This window comes from Mustelus asterias, unplaced genomic scaffold (genome assembly GCF_964213995.1).
Source record: "Mustelus asterias unplaced genomic scaffold, sMusAst1.hap1.1 HAP1_SCAFFOLD_2438, whole genome shotgun sequence".
Classification (NCBI taxonomy): domain Eukaryota; kingdom Metazoa; phylum Chordata; class Chondrichthyes; order Carcharhiniformes; family Triakidae; genus Mustelus; species Mustelus asterias.
In genome coordinates this window covers 1-10,172 of record NW_027592383.1, presented here as the reverse complement: position 1 = coordinate 10,172, position 10,172 = coordinate 1, and the positions used below count along the sequence as shown (strand labels likewise).

Here is a 10,172-nt window from a genome sequence, read left to right as displayed (position 1 = left end):
TCAAAACTAAAGGTGGGGTGTATAAATCACCCCAGTGTACGCGGTGTCCAGGGAGCACGGAATGTCTCGATAGTGCCAGCAGTCACCGCATACCCCCATTCCAGGGACTCCCGCCACCAAACACCACCGAGGAGGACGGGCCAGAATCGGGACGGATGACCCTGACGACTGCCTGGACACATTAATGGGCAGCTTGGGTAGGGCCAGGAGCAGGTACGCCCGGAGGTCCTCCTCCCTCTCCGCCGCCCTCCCCTCTCCCCGCACCGGGTGCCCGAAGGTCAAGGGGGGGGGGGGGGGCGGCAGCGGGGATGAATTTGGGCTGAAGGGGAATTCCCGTTCCACGTCACTATCCGGTGTGAGTGAGATAGATTGATGGAGGAGAGAGAGCGGGCACTCGGGGTGAGAGAGAGTGAATGAGTCAGAGTCAAAGTGGGCGGGCGTGGGTGTGGGCGGGTGTGCTCAGGGACGGGGTGGACTTGGGGGCGGGCAGGATTGAGCGAGCGAAAGTGAGTGCAAGTTTGAGAGAATTTGAGTCAGGGTGTGAGCTTCAGTGAGGGAGAGTGGGGGAAGCGGGAGGGGGAGCGGAAGGGAAGGGGGGAGGGAGCGGGAGGGAGGGGGAGGGAGGGGGAGCGAGCGGGAGGGAGGGGGAGCGAGCGGGAGGGAGGGGGAGCGAGCGGGAGGGAGGGGGAGCGAGCGGGAGGGAGGGGGAGCGAGCGGGAGGGAGGGGGAGCGAGCGGGAGGGAGGGGGAGCGAGCGGGAGGGAGGGGGAGCGAGCGGGAGGGAGGGGGAGGGAGCGGGAGGGAGGGGGAGGGAGCGGGAGGGAGGGGGAGGGAGGGGGGTGCGAGCAGGAGGGAGGGGGAGCGAGCAGGAGGGAGGGGGAGCGAGCAGGAGGGAGGGGGAGCGAGCAGGAGGGAGGGGGAGCGAGCAGGAGGGAGGGGGAGCGAGCAGGAGGGAGGGGGAGCGAGCAGGAGGGAGGGGGAGCGAGCAGGAGGGAGGGGGAGCGAGCAGGAGGGAGGGGGAGCGAGCAGGAGGGAGGGGGAGCGAGCAGGAGGGAGGGGGAGCGAGCAGGAGGGAGGGGGAGCGAGCAGGAGGGAGGGGGAGCGAGCAGGAGGGAGGGGGAGCGAGCAGGAGGGAGGGGGAGCGAGCAGGAGGGAGGGGGAGCGAGCAGGAGGGAGGGGGAGCGAGCAGGAGGGAGGGGGAGCGAGCAGGAGGGAGGGGGAGCGAGCAGGAGGGAGGGGGAGCGAGCAGGAGGGAGGGGGAGCGAGCAGGAGGGAGGGGGAGCGAGCAGGAGGGAGGGGGAGCGAGCAGGAGGGAGGGGGAGCGAGCAGGAGGGAGGGGGAGCGAGCAGGAGGGAGGGGGTGCGAGCAGGAGGGAGGGGGAGCGAGCAGGAGGGAGGGGGAGCGAGCAGGAGGGAGGGGGAGCGAGCAGGAGGGAGGGGGAGCGAGCAGGAGGGAGGGGGAGCGAGCAGGAGGGAGGGGGAGCGAGCAGGAGGGAGGGGGAGCGAGCAGGAGGGAGGGGGAGCGAGCAGGAGGGAGGGGGAGCGAGCAGGAGGGAGGGGGAGCGAGCAGGAGGGAGGGGGAGCGAGCAGGAGGGAGGGGGAGCGAGCAGGAGGGAGGGGGAGCGAGCAGGAGGGAGGGGGAGCGAGCAGGAGGGAGGGGGAGCGAGCAGGAGGGAGGGGGAGCGAGCAGGAGGGAGGGGGAGCGAGCAGGAGGGAGGGGGAGCGAGCAGGAGGGAGGGGGAGCGAGCAGGAGGGAGGGGGAGCGAGCAGGAGGGAGGGGGAGCGAGCAGGAGGGAGGGGGAGCGAGCAGGAGGGAGGGGGAGCGAGCAGGAGGGAGGGGGAGCGAGCAGGAGGGAGGGGGAGCGAGCAGGAGGGAGGGGGAGCGAGCAGGAGGGAGGGGGAGCGAGCAGGAGGGAGGGGGAGCGAGCAGGAGGGAGGGGGAGCGAGCAGGAGGGAGGGGGAGCGAGCAGGAGGGAGGGGGAGCGAGCAGGAGGGAGGGGGAGCGAGCAGGAGGGAGGGGGAGCGAGCAGGAGGGAGGGGGAGCGAGCAGGAGGGAGGGGGAGGGAGGGCTATTCGACCATGGAGTGGGTCGGATCATTTATTCACTCCACACATTTATTGAACAGAATATACAATCCCTCCATCAGTCGCTCCGAGTCGCTGGGACTGGTTCTCCGATTCACTCGATCCTCATTGCCGCGGTTCAGAGAATCCTGGAACCCTCTGCGGACACTCCGTTACCGAATCCCCGGGTTACTGTTCCAGCGCCTGTGCCAGATTCTGGGGGCTTTTCACCTTTCTGAGATTGAGGGGAGGCAGAGTCTGTGAACGTGTCTCCGTGGCTGCCCCATCACACAACACCCCTGGGTCACATCGACGGACACACACTCGCCCACCTTATCTTTGGACACCAAGGGGCAATTTAGCACGGCCAATCCACCTAACCCGCACATCTTTGGAGTGTGGGAGGAAACCGGAGCAGCCGGAGGAAACCCACGCAGACACGGGGAGAACGTGCAGACTCCACACAGACAGTGACCCGAGCCGTGAATCGAACCCGGGTCCCTGGCGCTGTGAGGCAGCAGTGCTAACCCACTGTGCCGCCCGAGAGGAATGGCCACTTGGGAGGTGGGGGTTAGCAGACGGTGATAGTGGACCCGTCTCCCAAGAGGGGTCGTCCATGGGGAATGAAGTGGCGAGGGGGGGTCTTGGGATACAGAGAGACATTCACATGGGGGGAGGGAGGTGGGATGCCCCTCCCAGCCGCGCCCCTGGAACTTTTAACCCCCGCGGGGAGTGGGTGAGAACACGACAGCAGAGACGCGACCATCTCCAAGGCTGGGCCTTGCCCCCGGGTCGAGGGATCATTGCAGAGGGTTCCATTCCTGTCCGCTTACGCACTAATCCGGCGCGTCCTCAGCTTCCCTGGGTTTGAACATCTCCCTCGCGGAGTCCTGTGGCGAACCGAGCTCGGGATAACGGACACAATCCCAAACTCCGCTGGCTTGCGGGGAACAGTTGGGAATGGGAGGGAATTTCGGAAGAGGTGGGGTCAGATCGACAGCAGTCCGGCCGCACGTCACCTCCCCTCCCCCTCCTCCTGTTAAAAATCCTCCTCGGCATTCCGACATCGGGATTCCCGGAGCTCCCGCAGCCTCTGGATGGTGCCGGACAGATCCCTCATCCCATGCTGTCGGTTACTGCGTGTCCGCACATTCACAGTTCCACTCGCTCGTTCCTTCTCCCCGACCACTGCCCAGGATAAAGAGAGGGAATTCCGGGATCAGATCAACGCAATTCCCACACGCCCGCTGCCCTCCCATCCAACCCACCCAATAGGATAATGATAGGGGGACAGTGTAGAGGGAGCTTTACTCTGTATCTAACCCCGTGCTGTTCCTGTCCTGGGAGTGTTTGATGGGGGACAGTGTAGAGGGAGCTTTACTCTGTATCTAACCCCGTGCTGTACCTGTCCTGGGAGTGTTTGATGGGGGACAGTGTAGAGGGAGCTTTACTCTGTATCTAACCCCGTGCTGTACCTGTCCTGGGAGTGTTTGATGGGGACAGTGTAGAGGGAGCTTTACTCTGTATCTAACCCCGTGCTGTACCTGTCCTGGGAGTGTTTGATGGGGACAGCGTAGAGGGAGCTTTACTCTGTATCTAACCCCGTGCTGTACCTGTCCTGGGAGTGTTTGATGGGGGACAGTGTAGAGGGAGCTTTACTCTGTATCTAACCCCGTGCTGTACCTGTCCTGGGAGTGTTTGATGGGGGACAGTGTAGAGGGAGCTTTACTCTGTATCTAACCCCGTGCTGTACCTGTCCTGGGAGTGTTTGATGGGGGACGGAGTGGAGGGAGTTTACTCTGTATCTAACCCCATGCTGTACCTGTCCTGGGAGTGTTTGATGGGGGACAGTGTAGAGGGAACTTTACTCTGTATCTAACCCCGTGCTGTACCTGTCCTGGGAGTGTTTGATGGGGGACAGTGTAGAGGGAACTTTACTCTGTATCTAACCCCGTGCTGTACCTGTCCTGGGAGTGTTTGATGGGGGACAGTGTAGAGGGAGCTTTACTCTGTATCTAACCCCGTGCTGTACCTGTCCTGGGAGTGTTTGATGGGGACAGTGTAGAGGGAGCTTTACTCTGTATCTAACCCCGTGCTGTACCTGTCCTGGGAGTGTTTGATGGGGGGACAGTGTAGAGGGAGCTTTACTCTGTATCTAACCCCGTGCTGTCCCTGTGCTGGGAGTGTTTGATGGGGACAGTGTAGAGGGAGCTTTACTCTGTATCTAACCCCGTGCTGTACCTGTCCTGGGAGTGTTTGATGGGGGACAGTGTAGAGGGAGCTTTACTCTGTATCTAACCCTGTGCTGTCCCTGTGCTGGGAGTGTTTGATGGGGACAGTGTAGAGGGAGCTTTACTCTGTATCTAACCCCGTGCTGTCCCTGTGCTGGGAGTGTTTGATGGGGGACAGTGTAGAGGGAGCTTTACTCTTTATCTAACTCCGTGCTGTCCCTGTGCTGGGAGTGTTTGATGCTGTGTGGTACATTACCGAGTATGAAATTGTACTGGGCCAGTTGTGCGTTGCGGATTTTCCGATTCAGGGAGGACCCAGCGTCGAGACAGATGTCTGCCATAAATCCAGCGTCCTGGAGCTGTTGGTGGACCTGTGGTGGATGCAATCCAACAGGAAAATATAAGCTGCAAACCTCCTTGCTTCCAACCACCTCTGGCCAGCTTTCTCTCCTGAAGAAAGTGTCTTATCTCCAGATGACTGGGGGGTGGAGGGTAAACTCCCCAAGTCGCCCAGACCCCTTATCTGACGCGCTCCACCAATCAGATGGACGTGGTTATTGGACAGGAATCCAATTGGTTCTGGTACCTCCTCGTGTGAGCACAGAATCATCATCGCAAAGTCCATTCGGCCCCTCTGCTGCTGCTCCACACGAGATTCCGCCCACTCCCCCAACATATCCCTTCCTCCATCATGTCTCTATCCAGCTCCCCCACCCACTCAAATATGGGTGGCACAGTGGGTTAGCACGGCTGCCTCACAGCTCCAGGGACCCGGGTTCGTTTCCCGGCCTCAGGTGACTGTCTGTGCGGAGTCTGCACGTTCTCTCCCCCCGGGTTAGTAAATGTGCGGATGACACTAAAGTCGGTGGAGTTGTAGACAGTGCGGAGGGAAGTGGCAGGTTACAGAGGGACACAGATAAGCTGCAGAGCTGGGCTGAGAGGTGGCAAATGGAGTTTAATGCGGAAAAGTGCAAAGTGATTCACTTTGGAAGGAGTAACAGGAATACAGAGTACTGGGCTAATGGTAAGATACTTGGTAGTGTGGATGAACAGAGGGATCTGGGTGTCCATGTGCATAGATCCCTGAAAGTTGGCACCCAGGTTGATAGGGTTGTTAAGAAGGCGTACGGTGTGTTAGCTTTTATTGGTAGAGGGATTGAGTTTCGGAGCTAGGAGGTCATGCTGCAACTGTACAAAACTCTGGTGCGGCCGCATTTGGAGTATTGCGTACAGTTCTGATCGCCCTATTATAGGAAAGATGTGGAAGTGTTGGAAAGGGTGCAGAGGAGATTTACCAGGATGTTGCCTGGTATGGTGGGAAAATCGTATGAGGAAAGGCTGAGGGACTTGAGGTTGTTTTCGTGAGAGAAAAGAAGGTTAAGAGGTGACTTAATAGAGGCATACAAGATGATCAGAGGATTAGATAGGGTGGATCGTGAGAGCCTTTTTCCTCGGATGGTGATGGCGAACATGAGGGGACATAGCTTTAAATTGAGGGGTGAGAGATATAGGATAGATGTTAGAGGTAGGTTCTTTACTCGGAGAGTAGTAAGGGCGTGGAATGCCCTGCCTGCAGCAGTAGTGGACTCGTCAACATTAAGAGCATTCAAATGGTTATTGGATAAACATATGGATGATATTGGAATAGTGTAGGTTAGATGGGCTTTAGATTGGTTCCACTGGTCGGCGCAACATCGAGGGCCGAAGGGCCTGTACTGCGCTGTAATGTTCTATGTGTTTGCGTGGGTTTCCTCCCAAGTCCGAAAACGTGTAGGTTAAGTGGATTGGCCGTGCTAAATTGTCCCTTAGTGTCCAAAGATGTGCAGGTTAGGTGGATTGGCCATGCTAAATTGTCCCTTAGTGTCCAAAGATGTGCAGGTTAGGGGGATTGGCCATGCTAAATTGTCCCTTAGTGTCCAAAGATGTGCAGGTTAGGGGGATTGGCCATGCTAAATTGTCCCTTAGTGTCCAAAGATGTGCAGGTTAGGTGGATTGGCCATGCTAAATTGTCCCTTAGTGTCCAAAGATGTGCAGGTTAGGGGGATTGGCCATGCTAAATTGTCCCTTAGTGTCCAAAGATGTGCAGGTTAGGTGGATTGGCCATGCTAAATTGTCCCTTAGTGTCCAAAGATGTGCAGGTTAGGTGGATTGGCCATGCTAAATTGTCCCTTAGTGTCCAAAGATGTGCAGGTTAGGTGGATTGGCCATGCTAAATTGTCCCTTAGTGTCCAAAGATGTGCAGGTTAGGTGGATTGGCCATGCTAAATTGTCCCTTAGTGTCCAAAGATGTGTAGGTTAAGTGGATTGGCCATGTTAAATTGTCCCTTAGTGTCCAAAGATGTGTAGGTTAAGTGGATTGGCCATGCTAAATTGTCCCTTAGTGTCCAAAGATGTGTAGGTTAAGTGGATTGGCCATGCTAAATTGTCCCTTGTGCCAGTGGGGTTAGCAGGATAAATACATAGGGTTACGGGGATAGGGCCCGGGAGGGATTGTGGTCGGTGCAGACTCGATGGGCCGAATGGCCTCCTTCTGCACTGTCAGGATTCTATGGTTCTATGAGTTAATTCCAGATTTTTAAAAATTGAATTCAAATTCCACCATGTGCCGTGGCGGGATTCGAACCCGGGGTCCCCCAGAACATTAGCTGAGTTTCTGGATTAAGGGGTTAGGTTGATTGGCCAGGTTAAAAATTGCCCCTTCGAATCCTAAGATGCGTAGGTTAGCGGGGTTAGCGGGTAAATATGTGGGGGTAGGGTCTGGGTGGGATTGTGGTCGGTGCAGACTCGATGGGCCGAATGGCCTCCTTCTGCACTGTAGGGTTTCTATGATTTCTATGATTAATAGTCTCGTGATAATACCACCAGGTCATTGCCTCTCCAAGGGCAATTAGGGATGGGGGGGGCAATAAATGCAGGGTAGCCAGCGACGCCCATGTCCCACCAGTGAATAAAGACAAAGGTCGGAATCGGAGCCAGTGAGAGAATTCTGTTCCTCCCTGTCTGACAGGAAGTTACCCAAGTAGTTTCCCAGACCCCAAAAGGGATCGAAACGTCTCCGAACACCTGGGCCTCAGCGTCCTACCTGTCGAGCGTAATCCTCCGTGCTGTCCCCGAGGGGAATTACCATCAGCTGAGAGGGCGAAAGCCAAAATGGCCTGGAGGGAGAAAGGGAAAGATGTCAAGGAGGGCCCTTCACCAGAGGGCAAGATCCATTCACCTGCTAACTTCATACCACACATCGCAACAGCCTGGACTCACTGCTCAAGGATTGGGCGTCTGCAGTAAGGGATTAAAACTGGAAATGTCTGGGATCCTGGGGCAGTGAGGGGATGTCTGGGATTCAGCGGGAATGAGGGGATGTTAGGCCAGGATTCGGGGGACGAAGTAGAAAGGGTCGAGAGCTTCAGGTTTTTAGGTGTCCAGATCACCAACAACCTGTCCTGGTCCCCCCACGCCGACACTATAGTTAAGAAAGCCCACCAATGCCTCTACTTTCTTAGAAGACTAAGGAAATTTGGCATGTCAGCAACGACTCTCACCAACTTTTACAGATGCTCCATAGAAAGCATTCTTTCTGGTTGTATCACAGCTTGGTCTGGGGCTCCTGCTCTGCCCAAGACCGCAAGGAACTACAAAAGGTCATGAATGTAGCCCAATCCCATCACGCAAACCAGCCTCCCATCCATTGACTCTGTCTACACTTCCCGCTGCCTCGGGAAAAGCAGCCGGCATAATTAAGGACCCCACACACCCCGGACATTCTCTCTTCCGCCTTCTTCCGTCAGGAAAAAGATACAAAAGTCTGAGGTCACGTACCGACCGACTCAAGAACAGATTCTTCCCTGCTGCTGTCAGACTTTTGAATGGACCTACCTCGCATTAAGTTGATCTTTCTCTGCACCCTAGCTATGACTGTAACACTACATTCTGCACACTCTCCTTTCCTTCTCTATGAACGGTATGCTTTGTCTGTATAGCGTGCAAGAAACAATACTTTTCACTGTACCCCAATACATGTGACAATAATGAATCACATCAAATTAGCAGGGATTCGGTGCAGGGGGGCACCGGAGAGATGTTAGAATGTAACCGGGTGACAACTTTTTATAGGATGGAATGTGACCAATGGTAACAAGCTGTCAGGGTCAGCTGACCCAGTAACCATGGAACCAATGATGTGATGACCAGCTGACTCATGATAAATAAGAACCTGTTTGGAATTGTGTTGAGCTTGGAGTGGCCCTGGGCGAGGCCCCAAGTTTGGAGGAATGAAGTTTCTTTATTAAACCATTGCTTTGATCGATAAGTTGGAGTCAGATTTGTTGCATTTTCATGGGCTGCATTTTGAAGAGTTCCTTCTGCAGAGAGAGAGCGAGGGGGTGGGAGGGAGAGAGCGAGGGGGTGGGAGGGAGAGAGCGAGGGGGTGGGAGGGAGAGAGCGAGGGGGTGGGAGGGAGAGAGCGAGGGGGTGGGAGGGAGAGAGCGAGGGGGTGGGAGGGAGAGAGCGAGGGGGTGGGAGGGAGAGAGCGAGGGGGTGGGAGGGAGAGAGCGAGGGGGTGGGAGGGAGAGAGCGAGGGGGTGGAGGGAGAGAGCGAGGGGGTGGGAGGGAGAGAGCGAGGGGGGTGGGAGGGAGAGAGCGCGGGGGTGGGAGGGAGGGAGAGCGAGGGGGTGGGAGGGAGAGAGCGAGGGGGTGGGAGGGAGAGAGCGAGGGGGTGGGAGGGAGAGAGCGAGGGGGTGGGAGGGAGAGAGCGAGGGGGTGGGAGGGAGAGAGCGAGGGGGTGGGAGGGAGGAGGGCGAGGGGGTGGGAGGGAGAGAGCGAGGGGGTGGGAGGGAGAGAGCGAGGGGGTGGGAGGGAGAGGAGCGAGGGGGTGGGCGGGAGAGAGCGAGGGGGTGGGAGGGAGAGAGCGAGGGGGTGGGAGGGAGAGAGCGAGGGGGTGGGAGGGAGAGGGCGAGGGGGTGGGAGGGAGAGGGCGAGGGGGTGGGAGGGGAGAGGGCGAGGGGGTGGGAGGAGAGGGCGAGGGGGTGGGAGGGAGAGGGCGAGGGGGTGGGAGGGAGAGGGCGAGGGGGTGGGAGGGAGAGGGCGAGGGGGTGGGAGGGAGAGGGCGAGGGGGTGGGAGGGAGAGGGCGAGGGGGTGGGAGGGAGAGGGCGAGGGGGTGGGAGGGAGAGGGCGAGGGGGTGGGAGGGAGAGGGCGAGGGGGTGGGAGGGAGAGGGCGAGGGGGTGGGAGGGAGAGGGCGAGGGGGTGGGAGGGAGAGGGCGAGGGGGTGGGAGGGAGAGGGCGAGGGGGTGGGAGGGAGAGGGCGAGGGGGTGGGAGGGAGAGGGCGAGGGGGTGGGAGGGAGAGGGCGAGGGGGTGGGAGGGAGAGGGCGAGGGGGTGGGAGGGAGAGGGCGAGGGGGTGGGAGGGAGAGGGCGAGGGGGTGGGAGGGAGAGGGCGAGGGGGTGGGAGGGCGAGGGGGTGGGAGGGAGAGGGCGAGGGGGTGGGAGGGAGAGGGCGAGGGGGTGGGAGGGAGAGGGCGAGGGGGTGGGAGGGAGAGGGCGAGGGGGTGGGAGGGAGAGGGCGAGGGGGTGGGAGGGAGAGGGCGAGAGGGGGTGGGAGGGAGAGGGCGAGGGGGTGGGAGGGAGAGGGCGAGGGGGTGGGAGGAGAGGGCGAGGGGGTGGGAGGGAGAGGGCGAGGGGGTGGGAGGGAGAGGGCGAGGGGGTGGGAGGGGAGGGGCGAGGGGGTGGGAGGGAGAGGGCGAGGGGGTGGGAGGGAGAGGGCGAGGGGGTGGGAGGGAGAGGGCGAGGGGGTGGGAGGGAGAGGGCGAGGGGGTGGGAGGGAGAGGGCGAGGGGGGTGGGAGGGAGAGGGCGGAGGGGGTGGGAGGGAGAGGGCGAGGGGGGC

At 59.4% G+C, this 10,172-nt stretch overlaps 1 protein-coding gene across 1 annotated transcript; it reads right to left on the bottom strand.

The window, feature by feature from the left end:
- Window positions 1–2,093: 2,093 nt before the first annotated feature.
- Window positions 2,094–7,443, bottom strand: LOC144489687 (threonine--tRNA ligase 1, cytoplasmic-like). Its single transcript, XM_078207542.1, has 3 exons — window positions 7,376–7,443; window positions 4,550–4,664; window positions 2,094–3,250 (listed from the first exon to the last, which is right to left on the bottom strand). Exons 1-3 carry the CDS (start codon window positions 7,418–7,420, stop codon window positions 3,102–3,104), a joined length of 309 nt encoding a protein of 102 aa, XP_078063668.1. The 5' UTR covers window positions 7,421–7,443; the 3' UTR covers window positions 2,094–3,101.
- Between the last annotated feature and the right edge of the window lie 2,729 nt (window positions 7,444–10,172).

Coding starts and splice junctions, on each gene's coding strand:
- LOC144489687 (XM_078207542.1), bottom strand. CDS start 7,420: ATGGTAATTCCCCTCGGGGACAGCACGGAGGATTACGCTCGACAG. Junction 4,665..7,375: donor CGGAGGATTACGCTCGACAG/GTAGGACGCTGA, acceptor CATCCACCACAG/GTCCACCAACAGCTCCAGGA. Junction 3,251..4,549: donor CCAGTACAATTTCATACTCG/GTAATGTACCAC, acceptor TATCCTGGGCAG/TGGTCGGGGAGAAGGAACGA.